Source organism: Balaenoptera borealis (genome assembly GCF_965194805.1).
Source record: "Balaenoptera borealis genome assembly, chromosome: 11".
Taxonomy (NCBI): domain Eukaryota; kingdom Metazoa; phylum Chordata; class Mammalia; order Artiodactyla; family Balaenopteridae; genus Balaenoptera; species Balaenoptera borealis.
The window spans coordinates 43,648,742-43,671,905 of record NC_138868.1 but is presented as its reverse complement, the minus strand read 5'-3'; the positions used below and the strand labels follow the sequence as shown (position 1 = coordinate 43,671,905).

Genomic DNA, 23,164 nt, shown 5'->3' with positions numbered 1-23,164 from the left:
GTTGGGTCTTCGTTGCGGCGCGCAGGCTTTTCTCTGGTTGCGGAGAGCGGGGGCTACTCTTCATTGCGGTGCGCAGGCTTCTCATTGTGGTGGCTTCTCTTGTTGTGGAGCATGGGCTCTAGATGCGCGGGCTTCAGTAGTTGTGGCACACGGGCTCAGCAGTTGTGGCTCGCGGGCTCTAGAGCGCAGGCTCAGTAGTTGTGGCACACGGGCTTAGTTGCTCGGCCGAATGTGTGATCTTCCTGGACCAGGGCTTGAACCCGTGTCCCCTGCATTGGCAGTCAGATTCTTAACCCACTACGCCACCAGGGAAGCCCCCCCATGTCTCCTCTTGACTCTGCTCTGCTGAACAGTTCTTTCTCTGTTCATACTATCTTCAGATACTATGAAATCCCAATAACAAGCCTAATGCTACGGACTGAACGGTGCCCCTTGCGCCCCTCACAATTTATATGTGGAAGCCCTAACCCCCAGTGTGACTCTATCTAGAAGCAGGGTCTTTAGAAGGTAATTAAGGTTAAATGAAGTCATAAGGGTGGTGCCCTAATCCAATAGGATGTGACCTTATAAGAAGAGGAAGATTTCTCTCTCCCCACCCCCAATCACGTGAGGACAAAGCAAAAAGGCAGCTGTCTGCAAGCCAGGAAGAGAATTCTCACAGAGACCAAGTCGTCCAGCACCATGATCATGGACTTTTCAGCCTCCAGAACGGTGAGAAATAAATTTCTGTTGTTTAAGCCACCCAGTCTGTGGTATTTTGTTATGGCAGCCTGAACAGACTAACATACCCAGTAACAAATGTGTATGGCTTAATATGAAGAAAACAATAAATCTCTCTGAGAGCTATAAAAAATGACCCAGATAATCCTAGATTGGGAGGTTCAGTATTGTGAAGATGGTGATCTTTCCCTAAACAATAGATATTTAATGCAATCCTATTCAAAACTACAGAAGGTTATTCTTTTACCCTTACAAGCTGATTCAGTAATGTCCAAGAAATCATCTGAAAATAACAAAATTTTTTGGAAAACACAAAATCAAAAGTGGATGGGGCTGTCTTCCCACATAGCAAAACACAACGGAGTTGATGACTTTGGTGTAGAAATAAACATATAGTGACCCAGAAGAGAAGCAAGTCCAGAGACCCACACATGTGTGCCCGTGTGTATATGTTCACGTGTGTTAAAAGTGGCATTTTTAATAACAAAACCATAACCTAGTCAATAACTGGTATTAAAATAATTAGATATTCATTAAGCAAATAATTAGATATTCATTAAGCAAATAATTAGATATTCATTAAGCAAATAATTAGATATTCATTAAGGGGGTGGTCTTTACCTAGCACCACACGCAAAGTAATTTCAGGTAAAGAGTCAGACATGAAAAATTTCACAACGAGTTCGTGGTGATCATTGTGCTTGACCACCCCCACCAGCTGTACACCCCAAAGGATTAATCTAAGGTATTCACGGTCACTACGTTTCCCTGGGCCAAGACATGAGAGAAGTATTTTGAAACTTTGGGAAAAGATTTTCATGTTTCTAAGGAAGAGAAACATGGGAATTCCCTGGCGGTCCAGTGGTTAGGACTCTATGCTTTCACTGCTGAGGGCCCAGGTTCAATTCCTCGTTGGGGAACTAAGATCTCACAAGCTACGCGGCCAAAAAAAAGGACAATAAAATAAGAAAAGGGAAGAGAAACAGGAAAACACAATCCCTTTTGTTCCTCTGGATTTGCTATGAACTCTGCATATGAAATCTGCACCTGCTCTAGCCATCTTGTTGGCAGCCTGAAATAAAGCCAGTATCAACAATGGAATGAAAAGAAGTCAAGTTCAGGAAAATGTCATTGGGCCACTGACCATACCAGCCTAAATCCACCTTACTTCTGGACATCTTAAGTGAAATAATACATTTCTTTATTGGGAGAACATATAGGAGAAGACTTTAAATAATTTGGAATTAAGTGTTTTTTAATCAGGATACAGACCCTAAAATCTGTGAAGGAAAAGATTGACATAATTGATTATATATATTTGATATTCCAAATAACAGATTTCATCATAATAAAGTAAAAATAGCAGCACAAGGGGAGAAAATATTTGCAATGTACATAATGGATCGACAAACTATTATCCTCAACACTAAGGAAATCCACAAATCAAGAAGAAAAAAACACTCCAATGGAAAAATGAGCAAAGGATATAAAAAGGCAATTCACAGAAGAAATGTGATGAGCAATAAACATGATAAGTTAACCAACCTCTCTGGTAATCAAGAAAGTGGAGATGAAAACGACTTACCAAATCAGCAAAAATGTATATAATGATAACAATATCCATTTTGATGAGGAAGCAAGTATTAATGGGACAATAAACTGGTATGGTCTTGGTGGAGGACAATCTGCTAGTTCTACCAAAGTTTTAAAGGTGCTTATACTTGAGAGAGCAAGTTATCTATTCTAGAAAAACAGGCACACAGATGCTCCATAAGAATGTGTAAAGTGATCATTGCAGCATTGTTTGTCATTGCAAAAAATAATGGAAATAACCTAAATATTAAGTTTGACATTTAAAGAAAAGAACTAATAAATGATGATACATGCAAGTCATGAAACACCATGTAGCATTTTTATTGGGGTAGATAGTTATGACGTGAAATAGAGCAGTCTACCAAGTCATATCATTAGGAAAAGAAATAAAATGGCAGAAGATAATATGATAGATAGATAGACAAATAAGAAAAACCTTATATAAAGGAAGTCAATTCTTATAAAAATACATTAGAAATAAATCCATTGTTAAGATTCAAATATTTTTTAATATCTAAAATTGGGATGCATCTCACAGTTGCTAGCATGTCATAATTTAACTCATAGTGTTTTCCTTTCTTAGATGTACAGGAAATAACAGTACTTTAAAAAATAGATACATCTTAGAGTCAATATAACATAGATGATAGATAGATAGATAATCAATAGATGATAGAAGACTAAAAGGATAAGCAGCAAAATGTTAGCAGTGCTTACCTTTACCTCTGTTTAATTCTATATTGTTTGGACTTTTTACAATGAGAATGTAACCAGGTGTCTAAACATTTAAAAAATTCTAATTATCCTGTTTAATCTTTGTTACGTTAAATTCTTTTTGTTTTCTTTTTGTTTACGTTTGCATGACATGTCCATACCCCATCCTTTTATTTTCAGTCTTTCAGTATTTTAAGTCATCTTTGGTAAGCAGTCATTGAATCGCTTTGTTGTTTTTGCTCCAACCTGAATCTTTGCCTATTTTTAAAGGGGTTTAAAAGTGTTAACATTTGTTGGCATAACTGTTATGCCTGGTGTTACTTCTGTCATCTTGCTTTATGCCTTACGTTTTCTGTTTACTTTCTATTTTGTCTTTTGCTATATGGAGAGTATTTTGTTTGCTTTTATCTTCCGCAATGATTTGGAAATTAGATTTACTGCTTTAAATTTGAGTGGTGACTAAATTATGAAGTAATTCTTAAAGTCAAATGTATCACTAGGCTTCAGTCAGGAAAACCACTGTCTAGGTATTCCAGGAATGAAAAGTTTAAAACAGGAACTAGGGCTGGCACAACTTTGGAAGAGCAGGGCTGGGAAGGTCAGTGAATCCATACCAAGATCTGAACCTGAAGGTCTAGAGCAGGTGATTCTTGGGACTCACTGGGAAGCCACTGTGAAGTCGCAGGACTACCCACTTTTGTGGTCACAAAGACCTCTCCTTCCAGACTTCTCAAGAGCATCTCTCCTGGGCAAAATCTAACCCAGAACCATTCAGGGAAGGTGATTCTAGGAAAGGTAGTTCCTGGCTTCTCTGCAGCCATGCAGAATGACAGCAAGTTGATAACAGACAACCAGAAGAGCATATTTATTATTTTATTTAAAAGTAAACATTTAACTTTTTTACTCCTCTTTACATGGAATGAGGAGCCAAGTGTTCTTTCTTTCTCATCTATCTTTCCACATTTCCAGTAATTTTAACTGAATAATTGTTTTTAATATTTACTTATTTGTTTGGCTGCGCCAGGTCTTAGTTGCGGCACATGGGATCTTTAGTTGCGGCATGCGGGCTCTTAGTTGTGGCATGCGGGATCTAGTTCCCTGACCAGGGATTGAACCCGGGCCCCCTGCATTGGGAGTGCATAGTCTTAACCACTGGACCACAAGGGAAGTCCCTTAAATGAACAATTAAAAATATAATTATCCATTCAGTTTACTTTCTATATTCAAGCTCCCATAAGCACATTGATAATAATTGTGTGTGTGGAAAAACAAAACAAAACAAAAAAACAATCATCCTTTCCTCTGGGAGTTCCATGGTGGCCTAGTGATTAAGATTCCAAGCTTTGCCTGCCTTGGTCTGGATTCAGTCCGTGGTCGGGGAACTGAGATGCCACAAGTCGTGTGGTGTGGCCAAAAAAAAAAACCCAGGGTAATTGTGTGTGTGTGTGTGCACGTGTAACTGGTTTCAGTACTTATTTCCAGTTCTTTCCTCCTACTTGTCCTAAGATCTTACTTTGGACTCCCCTCATGATTTTCTGGTGGACATTCTCAGGAACCTTCAGGAGGAGTGATGAGATGTACATTTTCATAGTTCTTGCATTTCTGAGAACATCTTTCTATTGTTGTCACAGATAACAATTTTTTCTGAATTTGTAGGTAATAACCTTCTCTCTACATATCTCTGTAGACATTTCTTCATCACCTTTAGGCATTCATTGTGATGGGAAAACCTAGGAGGGTCATTCTTTTGTTTTCTTCTGTCAATAGCCTCTTTCTTTTTTTAAGATAATTCATTCTGTTTTAAATTTTTTAAATTGCCAATATTTGTGTACCTGTTGATTATTTTGGATAAAACCCACTGAATACACACTCAGGTTGATTTTGTTTGTAAAGTCAAGAATATTTTCGCTTATTATTGCTTCAGCTTTCCTTTCTCAGTAGTATTAATAAGATAGATCCTGGGATCTGTTTTCTATACTAGCTATTCTTTATCTCTCATTTACATATCTTTTTTTTTTCTGTTCTCTAGTATAGTTTCTTCAGTTTATCCTTTCATTAATATAGTTTTCTACAGTGTCGTATTTATTATTTTTTCTATGCCCAACATAGATGCCGAATGGTACTGCACTTTAAATTCCACAAAGTCTCTTCTTATTTGGCTGATTGTATTTTAAATAAGTCCTGTTCCTGTTTAGTAGGAGAATTTCAGTAGTAGCTACTAAAAACACAAGGTGAAGAGTTTCTAAGAATATTTTGATATCATACAAAAAAATCTACATCAGAGGGTGAGAAACCTACATTTGATTCCAGAATATTGGGCCATTTTTCTCCTTCTCTTGTATAAAATAATAGATTTTCATAGGTCTGTGTTAATTTTTGTCTCTTTGATCATCTCTTTAGAGTGAGATCTATTCAGGAAAAGGCTGGAGACAAATATAATGCATCCAGTTCCAGGCTGGAAAGAGAGAGGATAGTAAGTTTTCTGTTCAGTGAATAAACAGGCACCAAATAGGAACCATATTTGTACATTTTGCCTACTTTGAAGACCTCTTAGTGTTACAAATGGATGCTTAGGGGAAAGGAAATGGATTATGAAGCACATAATCCATTAAATGCTCACAAGTCAAATGGTGGTTTCTGTCCTAGAGTACAAATGAAAATATTTGGAGTGACTGGAGCTGGAAATCTGTGATACATGGCAGGCAGTGAGGCATTGCAAAAGAACTTGTTGTTGACTGCTGAGAGAGGCTGAATGTCAATCCTGACCCATTGTTAAGGCGATTACTTCATTTTCTTCAGAATCTGGAGAATGCTTATCTCTTGCTCATATACAGCATAGACAGGCTGGGGTAGTAAGTGTCTAAATTTTGGGGGGTCAAATGCGAAAAAGATGTGATTACCCTGGAAGAAATGGATGGCCATTTATTGGTGCTCCTAGAAATATGAAAGAAAAACAAATAGGATTAAAAACAAAGTGGAATCATTTCCAGGCAGAGACTGAGCCAAGAAAGGGGCCCAGGTCCTCCCTTTTACCCAGAGCACCCTTCAGCCTTGGCATCTGGTCCCTTGAATCGGAGTCATTGTCTGACTCTAGTGCAAACCCTGGCTCCATTGTGATTCTGCAGAGAGGCTGCCCCACATGCACTGATTTCCACCCACCTGGGGCTTCTTTGGGCTTATCCCACTGAGCTGTGACTCCGGCTGCCAGCCAGGAGGGGCTCTATCCAGGGTGGTGTCTTGAGATTTGTGCTTATTTATTGCACAAGAGCTACCACGTAAATCCCTTTGCCATCCCATGGGAAATGTCAAGTCAGGGGCAAAGTTTGGGTGCTCCCTGTTTGAATCCAGGGTTTTGGGTCAGAGTGGATGGTGGCCAGGACCTGCATGCTTATTTATATCTGCCTTTGAGGGTACTTGGATGGACCTTAGACTACCTGGAAAGTTCTAGAAAAAAAATGTAGGTTCTGCATATCAGATGTTCTAAGGGATTTTCATGAAATCTAATGGAACAGAATAGTCTGAAATAGACGAGGTTCATAGGGTAGCTTAGTGCAATGCTTCTCAAACTCACTGTGCATTAGACTTATCTACGGAGCTTGTAAACATGCAGATTCTTGACCGCATTCCCTGGGCTTCTCACTCATAGGTCTGCAGTTGGGGCTAGGAATTTGCATTTTTCGCGAGCATTCCCAGCTGATTCTAGTGCAACAGGGTGACACAACAAATTCCGCTTAGAAAAACACTGATTTCTGGTGATGCTGGCAAAGTAAGCACTTAGATCAATCTGTTATGATGAGTACTGAGCCAAGAATGGGTTTGTCAAGAACTACAGAAGGAAGACTATCTGCATCCCCTCCCACTGGCTGAGCACTGCCTTGCACCTAACCAGACTTCCTCGGCAAGCAGGGTTCCTACAGTCTCCAATTATATGCATGGTTGTTAAGAGAGTCTATCCCAAAGGAAAGGGAAGTAGCAAGTAAAGGGAAGAAACCTTCCTTCTGTCAGGGTCAGACTGATGCGTTCAACTGGAAAATCCCAGTGACCGAGAGAGAAACAGTGTATTATGATATCATTCAGTGCCTGTCTGCCCACATCTCCTCTAAGGGAAACTTCCCCACTCACAGCCCCTGATTTCCCGGTGGCCATATTGAGTACTGTAAGAAGGTGCATCCCTCCCCACAGCTGAGTAGGCCAAGGATGGGCACCTGAACCCAAGGCAGGCATTTCTCAGGTAAGATAAGACATGAACTGGCATGAAAAGATGAACCAGGCCAATCAGATTACCTCTCTTGGGAATTTGTTGGGAAACATGGAAAACCCAAACCAGTTATCAGTCAGTGATAGTTTAGCAAAAGATCATGTCATAGCAAGAAAGGCTGGGGAAGCTATGATGAAATATGAGTAGACAAAGGAAGCTGGTCAGTGGGGAGAAGAAAGCAGAGCAGATATGCAGAGAGAAAAGAAATTTCAAGAAAAGTTGAGAAATGAGAAAAACAAGAAACCTGGTTAAGAGCACCAGATAAGAGCAGATTATAAATGCCCTCCAGGTCAAGGAACATGTAGCCTTACTTGAGCAAGCTTGAGAGGGTCTCCATTCCTGGCAATGAAATACCCATAAACAATGAAGAGGGACCAAAATTAGACTGAATGTTTATGTCCCCTAAAATTCATGTGTTGAAACCTAATCTCCAATGTAATGGTATTAGGAGGTGGGGCCTTTGGGAGGTGATTAGGTCACGGGGGTGGGGGGTGGGGGTCTCATGAATGGGATTAATTCCCACATGGACGAGACCCCAGAGAGCAGCCTCACCTCCTTCCACCATGTGAGGACACAGCAAAAGACAGCCATCTGTGAACCAGAAAATGGGCCCTCACCAGACACTGAATCTGCCAGTGCAGATCTCGGACTTCCCAGCTTCCAGAACTGAGGGAAATAAACTGTTGTTTATAAGCCACCCAGTCTATGGTACATTTTTTATAACAGCCCAAAATTCTCAGACAAACATCTAATGAGCTCTTATTGCATGCAAGATACTTGCTGAGTGTGTAATGTATTCTTTCTCATTTTGCACTCACAATAGCACTGAAAAAATATGCATTATAGTGCTTGCCTGTTCTATTTTATCACCCTTATTTTATTTTTTAATTTAATTTAATTTTTTTATACTTTTATTTATTTATTTAGCCCCACTGTGTGGCATGCAGGATCTTAGTTCCCTGACCAGGGATTGAACCTGTGCCCCCTGTAGTGGAAGCATGGACTCCCAACCATTGGACCACCAGGGAAGTCCCTATCACTCTTATTTTAGATACAAGGAAAATTAATAAATTGTTTTGCTCTGTGCTGTCCAATATGGTAGCCACCATATGTGGCCCTTAGGCACTTAAAATTTGGCTAGTCCAAACTGAGATGTGCTGTAAGTGTAAAATCCACATCAAATTTTGAAATTTAGTAAAAAAATGTTAAAAAGAATGTATACTATCTCATTATTCATTTTTGACTGAGAACATGTTGAAATGATATATTTTAGCTATATTAGATTAAATAAAATATAATATTAAAATTAATTTCATCCATTTCTTTTTACTTTTTAAATGGAGTTATTAGAAAATTAAAAATTGCATATGTGGGCTTCCCTGGTGGCGCAGTGGTTGAGAATCTGCCTGCCAGTGCAGGGGACACGGGTTCGAGCCCTGGTCTGGGAAGATCCCACATGCCACAGAGCGGCTGGGCCCGTGAGCCACAACTACTGAGCCTGCGCGTCTGGAGCCTGTGCTCCGCAACGGGAGAGGCCGCGATAGTGAGAGGCCCGCGCACCGCGGTGTAGAGTGGCCCCCACTTGCCGCAACTAGAGAAAGCCCTCGCACAGAAACGAAGACCCAACACAGCCATAAATAAATAAATAAATAAATAAAAATTAAAAAAAAAAATTGCATATGTGACTTACATTTGTGAGTCACATTATATTTCTTTTGGATAGCACTGGTCTAACCTGTCGGCTTATGAGACAAAAAATAGTGATGCATGAAAAGGAGAAAAATATAAGCTTCCCTTCATGATGTCACACTCACCAGTCCTCACATTGGAAAGCAAATTCAACAAATATTGACCAAGTGCCTTGTGGGAATCTCCAGAGATAGCCACCACAGTTTTTCCCCTCCCTAGATAAGCATGTCACTCCCACATCAAGAAGCAGAGCTTAATTCCCCTCCCTTGAATCTGGGCTGGCCTTATAACTTGCTTTGGCCAACAGAGCATGGTGGAAGTGACACTATGTCTGTTTTGAGTGTAGCAGTTAAGAGGCCTGGCAGCTTGCATTTCCATTTTTATTCTTGGAAGCCACCACCATGGTATAAAGAAGCTGTGGTTAGACTACTGAATGGACAGATAGAGGCCAGGTGGAGGAGCACCTAAGAGCCAGACATGTGAGCAAGGCCTTCTAGGACCTTCCAGCACAGCCAAAGTGACCAGCAGAATGCAGCCTAACTAGTGACCCTGCCAATGGCATGTAGCATGACCTGCTCCACCAAACACAGCCCACATGGCAGAACCATGAGAAATAACAAATCACTCTTGTTCCAAGCTGCTAAGTTTTGGGGTGGTTTATTATATAGCAATAGCTAATTAAAGTGTGCCTTCACACACTGTGATAGACAGACCCCGGCAGTGACAGCATAACTAAGGATGTCTCCCACCCTCCATGAGCTTAGAGTCTAAGAGTCTAATCATACACTTGTATACAAAAATAAGTTTAATATGGGATATAGGAATCAAGGGGCTAGGCATTTTAAATCGAATATTGCAATGGTTGTTGAAGCAACTCACCCAGAACTTCATACTGCTTGGAACTAGGGTCTTCTCGCAGGTCCCAGAGTTCTTAAGGCCCTCTTCTTCCCCATTCAAGCCTGATGAGGAGGGAAGCAGCCACTCCAGCTGCCTCTCTTGGCTCCCCTTAAAGCGAAGTCCACACGTCTAACCGCTGTTCCCAGCAGCACAGCCAGAGAGAAAACAAGATGCAAATATGGGAAAATAGCACAGATATTGAACTCTTACAAAGTTTTTATTCTCCACTGGTCTAGGCTTCCTGACAGCTCCCAAAATGTAGTAAGCAAGAGCACGGTGGGGGCTTATAACCTCCACTTTCACTTCCAAGGACAGTGCTCACCTCCGCTCTTCTCCTTTTGACTCTGTACCGAGGGTCCTCTGGGCCATTTTCCCCATTGAAGTCTCTCTGCCTGAAGGTGACATCCAGGCACAAATAGGTGCTCTTTGTCTCAAGTTGGTCATTTGCATCTCTGTGGTCTTCATGCCTGGGTGACACCCACTTGACTAAGCATTTGCCCCTTGTGGGCTCAGAGTCCCTCATTTACATTTCCCCACAATAGTGAATGGCTTACAAGCTGTTGAAATACAGTTGCTAAACAGCTAGTAATTCCGCCAGAAGACAGCCCTTGAAGGGTTGGAATCAGAGTGATTCTGAGAGCTCTAAACCCCTAGGCATTGGCGCTATGGACAACCAGTGAAAGTAAAGGCAGAGTGAGAAAACTAAGAGCACCTCAACCATGCCTAGGGCACACGTTTTGCTGGCCACTTTCCCCCAGGGCTTCCTCAATAAACCCCAGGAGAAAGGATTTAGTAGTTAAAACCAAACGCACAAAGTAGAGTCACTGTTTAGAGTCTACGTGGAATCAGTGCATGAGACAAAAATCACATATAGTCACAATTATCCTTCAACATCCTTTAATGCTTGTGAATAGAGCAGACATTGTTTTGTGTTTACAACCCTGGACAGTAAATCGTATAACCATTGGATGTTCAAGACCACTGAGATACAAATGAAAGGGGAGAACAAAAGTAAATTTTACGTGTAGATGTCTGTTTTCAAAGCACTTTACCTTGAAGATAACGGCTAAATTTTCATTCACCATTATTATTATTCTTCACACGTTCCTAGTAGGGAATGGGGGAACGGGTAGAGAATAATAATAAAAAACCATCAATGCTCGTGATAGTCAGGCACTGTTCTAACTGCCTTATGTGTATTAGCTCATGCAGTCTTTACTGTGTTAGGAATCATTATCCCTAGTTTACAGAAGAGGAAACCCAGGGATATGGAAGTTGTGGAAATTATCTGAGATTTTCTGCTAGAACGTGACAGCGCTTTCAGGAGTAGGGGGTATAAAGCTACTTGTGAAGGAAATATAGGATTTCAATAAATGGAACTGAGGGACAGGGAAGGGTATTAGGGGTGGAAGGCACTGCACGAGCAAAGGAATAGAAGTTGAAAAATACAGGGCAGGTATGGGGAATATTCTTTTGTGGCTGGAGCAAAAGATGAGTGAGCTCTGTAATCTTAGGCTGGATAACCAGGCGTAATGGCTAATTTTATGTGTCAACTTGGCTGGGCCATGGGTGAAACCATGCACCTCAGATTGGGACTTGAACCCACATGCCAGGACTCGAACCCGGCCAAAACCCGGATTAGGACTCGAACCCACGTGGCCAGGACTCAAACCCAGCCAAAACCCACAGCCTTGGCTGAGATCACACACCTGGTTTCAGGACTTAATGAAGCTCAGGTTCTTGATGTCTCATCACAGAAAGAATTCAGTGAGAGACAAAGTGATAGGTAAGAAGTGGATTTATTTAGAGAGAAACACACTCCACAGACAGAGTGTGGGCCATCTCAGAAGGTGAGAAAGGCACTAGGGTATGCAGTTGTCAGTTTTTATAGGAGTGGGTAATTTCATAGGCTAATGAGTGGGAGGAGTATTCCAGCTATTTCAGGAAGGGGGGGGGATTTCCAGGAATTGGGCCACCGCCCACTTTTTGATCCTTATTGTCAGTCTTGGAACTGTCACGGCACCTGTGGGTGTGTCATTTAGCTTGCTGATGTGTTACAGTGAGCATATACTGAGGCTCAAGGTCTAGTGGAAGTTGACTTGTCTGCCATCTTGGACCCATTTGGTTCTAATCAGTTTATGTCATGTCCTTGTGCTATGTCATTCTTTCAAAGGTTGTGCCCTGCCCCCTTCCCTCCTGTTTCATGGGTACCCAGATATTTGGTCAAATATTATTCTGGGTCTTGCTGTGAGAGTGTTTTGGGATTCAGTGGACCTTTATTAAGACAGGTTGCCCTCCCTAATGTGGGTGAGCCTCATTCAATCAGTTGAAGGACTCATTAGACTAAAAGAACTGGCCTCCCCCATGTGCCAGAGAATTCTCCAGGCACCTACCTTTGCACTTCAAGAGTAACCTCAGTTCTTCCTGGGTCTGCAGCAGACAGCCTTCAAACAAATTACAGCATCAACTCCCCTGGATCTCCAGCCTGCTGACCCACCCCGCCGATACTGGACTGACCAGGCTCCATGACCACCGATTCCCTGTAATATGTCTCTTTCTGTATATACACATTCCTATCGGTTCTGTTTCTTAGAGGAAATTGTGGGAGACTCATAGAACTTGAGATCTGGAAGGCACCCTTAACCCCCCTCCCTCATTAGAAAAGCAGAAAAGAAAGAACACCACGTCTTAGAGAGTTTCAATGGCCAGTGAAGCCCACAGAGCCGGTGAATAGCAGAGATGCGGACTAGGAAACTCCTGGCTCAGAGCTCCCTTCCCCATCTCTCTTTCACGGCAGTGTGCCGTCTCCTTTAAGTCACACACTGGATGCAGGTGGGATTGTTGAGGGGACAGAGCTCTCCTGTGTGCTCCCCTCTACATTTCCTGCTTTCCTTCTCCAAACATGGCGTAATACTGGTGCTGGCTCCAAACATGTCATGACACAGACCCATCTGTCATTATCCTGTGCTGTCCAGCACCTTACAGGTAGGCTGCTCCCAAGAGCGGGCCAGGACCGAAGTGGGGCAAGCAGGCCTCACTTTTCCCAGCCTGACCAGCACTGACTGCTTTCTCTTCTGGCACGATTTTGGGATTTCCCATTCCCCTCCCTACTGCATTTCCTGCTTAGAGCAACTTTTTTTTCTAGGTCAACTCAGCTGCTCTCTGATTCAGGCAAAACTAGAAAGGCAAGGGAAAATGAAAACTAGTCAGAGCTCTTTTGCTCTACTGTTCACACTACAGAAACACTACTAATCCTGCACCTTACCCGCTCTGCCCCTATCTCACAATCCTGAGTATTTGAGTGTTTTGCTTACATTGTTCAAAGATCCCCTTAAGTTCAAATTTACACCTCCTTGATGGCAAAGACAGGTGCAGGCGGCATTGGGGCCCTTGTATACTGACCACTTTGGGCAATAGTATGAGATATCTCTGCATCATCCACGGCTTGCCTCACCCACACTTCCAACCTACTTGTCCTCCCGGATGCAAATCCTTTCCTCCAGTCAAACTGGCCTTTTGATTGTTCCCTGAACTTGCCGTGTGTTTTTCCACCTTTAAACCTTTGCTCCCACCTCCTGCCCCCATGGAATGTCCTCCCCACTTCTTTCCACCTAGCCAAATCAGATTCGTTTCACCCTGATTCAACACCAACAGCAGGTGGGCATTGGGCCAGCACTTTTACATGTGTTATCTCATCCTGCAAGACCCAGCATAAAATTCTTTTTATCTGTGAAGCCCTCTGGGGCTCTCCCAACTGGAAGTGACCACTTCCTCCTTTCTTTTACACTTATTGTCTGTACTACTCATTTGGCACTTAATACATCCTAGTACTCTCTAATGAATCATTTACTCATTCATTTATTTAAACAAGTGTTTACTGAGTGATTATTATTTTCCGGTAGGTGCTAGAGATTCGGAGATGAGGAAGACACCTTTGTTGTCCCCTTGAAATTCAGTCTAGCAGTGAAAACCGACACATAAGGAGAGGATTATCATACAACGTGAGTGCAGGTTCGAGGAGACTTCCTGTGTGATCTCTGCCCAAGTTAAGTCTTGATGAATGAGTAGAAGTCGGCCAGGTGAAGGTGGGGAGAGAGTACACTTTCAATAAAGACAAAAGAATGGGACCCAGAGCCGAAGAGCAGCCAAGTGTGTAGGAGACTGCAAGCAGCCCCTTCTTGCTGGAGCAGAGAACGTTGCTAAAGCATAGAATGTGCAAGATATAGCGGGAGGTCCTGGAACACCAGGCTTAGATGCTCTGATTAGCCCTGATGGTTGTGGTGTGCCGTTGAGGGTCTTAAGCGAGGGATAGACTCAAGATCTGTGGTCCGAGATCACTGTGACTACAGTGTGAAGAATGGATCAAACCAGGGAGAGACTTGAAACCAGGAGCTGTAAGGAAGTTGTGGCAAGAACCCAAGGCAAGAGATAGGAGGACGGTGACCTGCCCCAGGAATGAGGAGGCTAAATATGAGAAATGTACACGATGTGAAATTATACCACACTCATGGTGCTGGAAGGCCTTACAACTGATAATGTAGAAAATAAGTACAGTGCAATGCAGGGAACCTATGATGGAGATAGAGAAAGTGCTATCAGGGGAGATGATGGCTGACACAGTCTAAAAGATAGGGGACAGGCCATCAATTTGTCAGTCATATAACCTGAATATTTATGCATACGCGTGATATCTCTTCTCCTAGACTGCAGGCTCACTGAAGGCAGGGGCTCTGAAAATACTAAAGCACATCAGTTCTTGTGACAAACCAAGGCCTCTGCTCTCCCTGTTAGAGGTGGGTAGATTATGTCCCAGAAACCATGTCCTGCAGCAGGCAGGCCAGGAGTTTCTGCAGCGGGGGGCAAGGCAGGGAAGAAGCATCGACATGTTGCCCACAGGCCATGAGGGTAATGCCCAGAGCATGGAGCTGGAGCCAGGCAAGGCTGAATTCACATCTCCACCCTGCCATTAGCCAGTTGTGATCTTGGACAAATAACTTAAAATCTTAGTCTCATCTCCTTTATCTATAAAATGAGAATATTATTACCTGCTTCACTATATTGACCTCAGTATCATGCGAAATAGTAAATGGATATCTCTAGGCACATACTTAGTACCTGGAGAGCACTCATTGTTATTGACGTAGGTGTCACTGATGTTGGTGTGTTTTCTGGTCTATTCCCCTTACTAGCCCATGAGATCCCTGAAGGCAGGGACTATGTCTTACTCATATTTTTTTAAAAATTTATTTATTTATTTATTTATTTATTTATTTATTTTTGGCTGTGTTGGGTCTTCGTTGCTATGAGTGGGCTTTCTCTAGTTGTGGCGAGCAGGGGCTACTCTTCCTTGTGGTGCACAGGCTTCTCATTGCGGTGGCTTCTCTTGTTGTGGAGCACGGGCTCTAGGCGCACGGGCTTCAGTAGTTGCAGCACATGGGCTCAGTAGTTGTGGCTCATGGGCTCTAGAGCGCAGGCTCACTAGTTGTGACACACAGGCTTAGTTGCTCTGCAGTGTGTGGGATCTTCCTGGACCAGGGCTCGAACCTGTGTTCCCTGAATTGGCAGGCGGATTCTTAACCGCTGAGACACCAGGGAAGCCCCCAGCAAAATTCTTTAGTTTCAGATTCACCGTGACTCTTTAATGGCCCTCTCCCCACCCCCATCCCAATGCACAGCTCCCACATTCTGTTACCCTCCTGCGGCACCTCTAGGGCCGACCTCAGAGCTTGGTGCACAGAACACAGTAGATATTTGTTGAAGGATTGTGGTAAAGGCTGTGAGAAAGAGAAAAAGCAGGACCTAGGAGAGTTCAAAGGAGGAGAGATGACCCGTGAGTGGCAATGATAAAACATTTGATGGAAGCTTTGGAAAATGGATGGAATGGAACCAGCTGAGGTGCGTGAGACTGTAGGAGTGGGTGGAAGAGGAGCTCTCCAGGTGGATGGACAACCTGTTTGGAGAAACCAGGTGGTGTCTGAGAAATGATGAGTAATCAGGATGTCTGGAATATAGGGCTTGGGAAGGGGAGAAGGACTAGAAAGGGTATGGCAAGAGCTGGCTTCGGGACCTATTCTTATATCTCCAGGAGGTGCTCATGGTAACTAAGATGCTTCCCCGGCACAAAGGGGTCCTTCTTTTTCTGGAGTGCAGGTGCCTGGGTTAGTTCACAAAAATTTGCTTCTCCTTAATTAGCTCTCACTCAGGAGTTGGGGGCAAGAGGGCCTAACACCTTTCAGCCCCCGAGCCTTCCCACCCCACCTGAGCTCCAGGCACCTGGCTGGCTGGTAGGCTTCAGCCAATTCCTCTTTGCAGTGGAAACGGAATATTGCTTATTCTGTGATGTTAATTGTTTAATCTAATTCCACATTAGGAAACTTGGGACTTTGGACAATTTATAGGGAAAAAAATTGGGACAAAATTCAAACAGTTCTTCCATAGGCACTTGACTTATGTTTGAATCACATCCATGTGTGAATCGTCTCCACTCACCATGGGGGGCCACTGAAAAAATTCAGCTACACAGGACTTTCTGAGCTTGTGACCCACTATTGAAAACACATGCATGGCTCCTCTATTCAATAGATTATGGTTTTAAAGGGACATTTTGTGCTTTATCGTCTATCCTGTTAGGTGATTTCCATGAGTTACCTCATTTAATCCTCACACTCAATCCATCAGGGAAGCACTAAGATTTCTCTTCTAGATAAGGAAACCACGCTCAGAAGGATTAAGTAACTTGCCCAAAGTCACACAGCTTGTAGACATAAAGCCTGCATTGGCACTGAGATCTGTCTGGACTGAATCCTGTGCTCTCAGCTATTAGACTCTGCACCTTTTTCAAAGGCAAGGTACATTGACTAGGCTTTGGGGACCCATCAAGATTACTTTTGAAAGAACTTTTTTACTTTCAAATAATTACAGGTTCACAGAAAGTTGCAAAAAATTGTACCCTTGCCTAACTGTAGTGTAATATCAAAACCAAGGAATTGACATTAGTACAATCCAGAGTTTATTCAGATTTCACTAATTTCACCATTGGGGTTATTTTTAAATTTAACAAAATTTGGGGCAAAACAAACAAAGCCAAAAACAACAACTATCTAAAAGGCCCTTTGGCACCCCTTCCTCCCTGGATACTTAAATGCTCAGTCACCTCTGGGGCTTCCTGAGACAGCAGGATCAGAAGAGGGGACAAATCAACACACATGGAGAGATCCGTTTCTGCCATTATGGGCCCCAGGGAAATGGGCATTATATAGCTTGAACACCAAGTGAACTCACTGAATCCCTGCTGCTTTAACTGGGAAAGGACCCCTCGCCTAGAACCTAGAGGGACCTGGTGAGACTGCCCGAGTCTGGTTATTTGGAGGCCTTTAAAACCCTTGGGGCCACCTAAGACCTGGCCCAGCCAACATGCCTCTTTGCCCCTATTGTCTGTGTCCTGGAAGCTGATGATGAGTGATAAGCGTGAGAGATAAAACAGGTGTGGGGCTGTGAACCTGCCTGAATCACTGGCAGCCAACCAGGCCATTTTTCATCTGGAAAAACTCCCCCCAGGACAGCCCAAACCAGTGTTTGGGAACATGACTGAGGGAACAATGGCGGGAAATGGAGGCCCAAGCTTGGGCGTTAGGGCCCTGACACCCATACTCCTTTGCACTGTTATTCCTGGCGAAAGCAGGCATTTGCTTTCGTTCACAGACTCTGTGGGAAGAGGCACAAACGAGGCTTGGAAATTAAAAGGAAGTCGTATGATGACAAAGGAAGTGATAGGAGATTGTTTTCCAGGCTTTAGAGATTTCATTATAAATGATTCTGAGAACTGCCTCCCTGGATTTATAATATGACTGCTATCCTAGTAACTATGATAGCTTATTGCCCACCAGGCCAAATGTTGAAGCCAGTTGGGGGATAACTTTCTCGCTGAACTGTTATACTTCTGAGTTTTAGAGACCTTGGAACAAATGAGAGGTCAGTTACGTTATATAGGCAAACGTCCGTCCTCCTTTTGTGTGGCCAAAAGGGCGTTTGGGCTCTGGCCCCTGCCCATCCCTGCAGGTAAATCTGGTTACTGGTGTTTAACCCTGTAACAGTAGGAAATGGTTAGACTGACATGGCTTGTTCTTAGTGGACTTACATTGATTTCTAGAGATGACTGATTATTTTACCAAATGCTCAAAAGCTCTCTCTCCCCCCCAAAATTCATATGTTGAAGCCCTAACCCCAGTGACTTAGAATGTGACCTTATTCGGAAATAGGATCATTGCAGATGTAATTACTTAAGATGAGGTCATACTAGAGTAGGCTTCTAATCCAATATGACTGGGTTCCCTATAAAAAGGAGAAGTCTGGACTCAGGCATGTGCACAGGAGAATATCATGTGATGATCAAGGCAGAGATAGGAGTGATATTTCTCACGGAACACCGCAGATTGACAGCAAACCACCAGAAGCTAGGAGGGAGGCATGGAGCAGATTCTCTCCTAGAAGGACCAACAATGCTGACACCTTGATCTCAGACTTCGAGCCTCCAGAACCCGGAGACAATACGTTTCTGTTGTGATACTTCCTGTTTGTGGTACTTTGTTACAGCAAAACTTTTGTACCCATTTCAGGGGCTATTTCCTGCTGATTCTTAGTCCAAATGGTTGTGGAAACTGGTGGCGGCAAAGGGCTATTGCGTTCTCAGCTGGCACATTACACTTGCATTAGGAACAAAGCCCACCTTTTCCTTGGATCTCAGATGCAAACAGAAGGGAGAGTCACATCAGAAACCCTGATGAGCAATTAGTGCTGGCAGAAAGATGAACTAGGAAAACAAAAGAAGCTGCATAATATGATCCCCAACCCTGCTGGACAGGGGTGGGGAGTGATGGGTCCTTTCACTGCCTCCAACCCAGTGGTGCCCTTCAGACAGGGACAACCAGACATCTGGGCTCCAGCAGGCCCAACAGAAATCCCTGTGACCCATGGATCGCTGGGATTTGGTACACATGTCTCCTGGCCACGGGATCCTGGCACTTCTGCTCCAGCTCCAAACCCTACTTCCTCTGGAGTGCTGGCTACTGTAGATGGAGGTCAGTTAATCTTGAGGACAGGGCTTAGAACCCCTAGTACTTCCTCTCCTTCCTGAAATGTTCTTAGGGCCTCCTCTCAGACTGTAGGTCAGGCTTGGGCATTTGGCTGCAAGGGTCAGCAGAAGGGAGGGAAGACCATTCCCCTTCCTCCCGTTTCCCGTCATTTTCTCATGTCTGACACACAGCCTTGCTTGGGCTTTGCAAGATCCTCTGCTTTCCCTGCCTAAATGTGAGTGGTTTTGTTACACGTGGAAGGAGAGAGAGGCACAAGGGGGTGGAGATTGGGGGTAGGGGCTTTGCCAGGATGCTGGGCCTGAACATTCCTCCAAGTGGTACTGGGTTTAGAAGATCAGGGCTGGAACCTTTGAGGAACCAGCCAGAACTCTCTTTGCCTTAACTGGGCAAACTCTAGTCCTCACTGCAGCTGCCCTGACTCAGCTTGTCCCCAGCCTGACCCTCAGCTGACCCATTCTCTAAAGGGTGCCCGAGGCAGAAGATGAGGAGGAGGAAGGGGATGGGGAGGGCCTAGGGAGCTGCCTGAAAAGCCCGGATGCCAGGTGCTCACCCAAGTGGAGAACTGACCTTCATAAATGGTACCATCCCTTTGGTCCCTTCATTCAGTCATTGATCCAATAGGGTCCACCTTGGAGGCATCCAGAATCCCTTCTCTGACTGGCTTCCCTCTCTTTTCACCTCCCCCGTAGTCACCTCAGTCTCCTTCTAACCTCTCTTCTCCTGCGTGGCCCCAGCTCCATCCCAGGAAGGTGTAGATCTCATCCACAGACTCCTAGGCACTGCAGGAAGAGGTTCAGATCTTTCAGATTGTTCAGAAAAGAACATTGACAAAACAAGCCTTTCTGTTAATGTTGACTGCCTTTCCTAGCTCAGCTCAGATGACTTGTTAAGCCAACAAAGTCTGTTTGTTTAATCTGTCTTACAAGAAAACCCAGGAAGAGGTGAGAAGGGAAGAAATCCCTGTTCTGCCACAGAAGCAGAGCAGAAAAGAAAATCCCCCAGCCCAGGAAAGCAGGGTGGGGGTGGGGTGGGGGGGATGAATTGGGAGACTGGGACTGACATATATACACTAATATGTATAAAATAGATACCTAATAAGAACCTGCTGTATAAAAAAATAAAAGAAAATAAAATTAAAAGAAAAGAAAATCCCCCAGCCCAGCTGCGCACTCGGAGGCAGAGAACAGTGCTATAGAGCTGGGCTGGACACACTCACGGTGCCCTGGCAGCTGCAGCTGGGCCTTCCTGGCAGGGGACATAAAGAGTTAAGGAACTGCGCTGGGACAAGCAGGGTAGCCTGAAACTCAAGCTCCAGAGGTCTCTTTCAGAGTCCAGGGCCAGGGAAGTATCTATTGTCAACAAATGCCACCACTGAACCAATAGCAAGCCTGAGTGTGGTTCTGAGATAGGGGCCTCTGGATGTCACCAGGCAACAGGCACAAAGAAGGCTGGATCAACCGCCCAGCAGACAATTACACCACCCACAGCTCCCGCCCCCTGCAGTTCCCACTCCAGCGTGGCCAGCCCAGAGAGTGACTCTGCCCCAGATTCCCCCAAGATCAAATTACCATCAGTCTTGGGATTTGGAGGGAAAGGAGATGGTGTAGGAAAGTCTTCATTTAGAAACTTCAGTACAATTTAGTTTATTGAAAAGCTGGGCTGATGGCAAAGGTGAAGACTTTTAGGTAAAAGGAGATGTTGCTGCAGACTGCAACAAGACTCGTGTACCTTTCCTCTGGTTCATGTTCCTACAAGTCAAGAGATGGGCACAACCCTAGTATCCCTCACCCTTGACCTCCCTCATGGCTTTCCCTGGGATATGTAGGGTGGGAAGCTTTTGACAAATTTACTAAATTAGAGCCAAGGAGAATATAAGGTAAAACCTAAGGACACTTGTTTCTCATTCCTACAAAGTACACTCCCTCCATGTCACAGAGCCAGAGGGGGGCGCGCCGTCACCCACGCAAAGCCTTCTTGTCTCAAACTAATGGCGAGCTTAAGAAACATTTTCATTTCATCAGGCACTTATTCATTCAACATTTAGAGCAATGGCAGGCGCTGAGCTAAGTGCTGGGGTTTCAAAGATGAATTGTTCATTTTCCCCAGGTGGTCTGACCCTCCCCAGAGATTCACCATCTTATCTACCCCATATGCTGAAGACTCTCAGATGTATATTCCCAGCCCAGGCCATACCTCTCTTCTAAGTACCAAACCAATGTATCAGAGAGTTTTCTAGACATCTCCTCATTGATTTCCTACAGGGCCACTGAATGCAACAACCCCCAAGCTCAAGGCTTCATCTTTCTATCACCAAACCTGTTTTATCACATGAGTTCTTTGTCTTAGTGAATGATGCTACCCCCACACCCTGCAACATGGGTTGAATTCCGCTCCCCCCAAATTCATTTAATGAAGTCGTCATCCCCTATACCTATACATAATAATAATACATAATACCTATACATCCCCTATACATAATGGGACCTTATTTGGAAATAGAGTTGCTACAGATATAATTAATCAAGATAAGGTCATATAGGAGTAGAGTGGGCCTACTCCAATATGACTGGTGTTCTTAGGAAAAGGGGAAATTTGGACACAGACATGAGTACTGTAAGAAAGCCATGTGAAGAGACACAGGGAGCAGACAGCCATCTACAAAGCCAAGGAACACTTGAGGCTACCAGAAGCTACAAGAGAGGTCTGGAGCAGATCCATCCCTAGAGCCTTCAGAAGGTACATGGCACTGCCGACACTTTGATGGTAGACTTCTGACCTCCGGAACCCTGAGACAATAAATGTCTGTTGTTCTAAGCCACCCAGTTTGTGGTACTTTGCAAAGGCAGCCCTAGGAGGTTAATACACCTCCATTAAACATTGTCCAAGAAAAAAGCCTAGAAGGCTCCACTGAGTCTTCCCCTCCGTTACCATCTCTACCCTCCACCTGTAGCCATATATAATAAGCCACAAGCTCTGTCCATTCCACCTGTGAGACACGGCTGTCAACAACCCACTTGTCTTTATTCCTGCTGCTACCATCTTGGGGCAGGCCACCGTTATTTCACCAAAATCCTTCCTCACTGCTGGCCCTGCCTCCATAACAAGTCCTGCCTATCTATTCCTCAAATTGCAGCCAGAGTCATCTTTCAGAGGGCTAATCTGAGGTGCCACTTCCCTGCTTAAAACTCTTCAGATGTTCTTCTTTACTCTTAGGATAAAGTTTAATCTTCCTAAAGGGCTCAAAAGGCACAGGGTAACGTGGCCCCTGCTCTCCCCTCTGTCCCCATCTCTTGCCAGTATTATTCTCCAGCAATACTGAGATTCTTTCTCTTCCTTAAATGTGCCAGGTTCTATCTGGCCACCACCATTTACATATGCCTTTCCCTCCATCTGGAACATGTATCCCCACCCTCTTCTTCTACAGGACTCTCTTACTTATCAAAATCATTGTAATGCCCTCTTTATCTGTTAGAGTCCTACCCAGATCGTAAGCTCCTATGGGGGAGTAATCCTGTCTGTTTCATTCATGGATGTATCTGCTGTGCCTGGCACAGTGCTTGTGACATAGTAGGTGCCCAACCATCATTTGTTTACTGACTGACCGACTGATAGACTGAAATACAACTCCTGTCCCCAGTGAGCTCAGTCCAGAGGGGAGGCAATAGTGTGGACCAAGTCATGCAGCAATGCAGAGGCAGGACTCAGTTTGCTTCAGTTTGAGGGAGGGTGGGGGAACATTTCACAAAGGTAATGGCATCTAAGCTGGGCCTTCACTGATGGGTAGGAATTGGCCAGAATAGAGAGAGCGCAGGGAAGGGAAGCTCATTTCCAGCAAAGAAGGTGCTATGGGTGAAGGAGCAGGGCGTGTTAGGAGATGGTGAGCATGTTTGTTGTGCCCGGAGCTCGATGTGCAGAAATTCAGCTGATGCGGGCTGTGGATCAGGCTGTGAATCCTCTAAGGAACTTATTTTGCATATAAACCTCAGTGACTTTTCCTAGACATGATAGAACAAAAGAAAGTCTGTAATCCCTTTTTACAGGCGGGGAGGTGGAGGCACACCTAGAGGTGTTTGTTTAGTCTAGAGGTGCTGCTCTGCTGCTCAGGGTACCCCTGAAAACCCAGTTCCCTTTGCTCCCGGGCTTGAGACTTACAATCTCTTCAGGCCCACCCGCTAAACACTACACATCTGCTGAGGCTGAA

General features: G+C 44.1%; 1 protein-coding gene across 2 annotated transcripts; it reads right to left on the bottom strand.

Moving 5' to 3' along the window:
* Positions 1-1,302: 1,302 nt before the first annotated feature.
* On the bottom strand, positions 1,303-15,099 carry LOC309605590 (uncharacterized protein). 2 transcript variants are annotated; one of them, XM_082341681.1, is made up of 4 exons: positions 10,194-15,099; positions 9,854-10,000; positions 7,838-7,951; positions 1,317-5,961 (listed from the first exon to the last, which is right to left on the bottom strand). In XM_082341681.1, the coding sequence occupies exons 1-4, from the start codon at positions 10,392-10,394 to the stop codon at positions 5,950-5,952; spliced, it is 474 nt and encodes a 157-aa protein (XP_082197807.1). In that variant the 5' UTR covers positions 10,395-15,099; the 3' UTR covers positions 1,317-5,949. The 2 variants fall into 2 exon arrangements, 1 of the variants encoding a protein (XP_082197807.1); XR_014231423.1 differs by lacking the exon at positions 7,838-7,951 and having other exon boundaries at positions 1,303-5,961; positions 9,854-15,099.
* Positions 15,100-23,164: the final 8,065 nt, after the last annotated feature.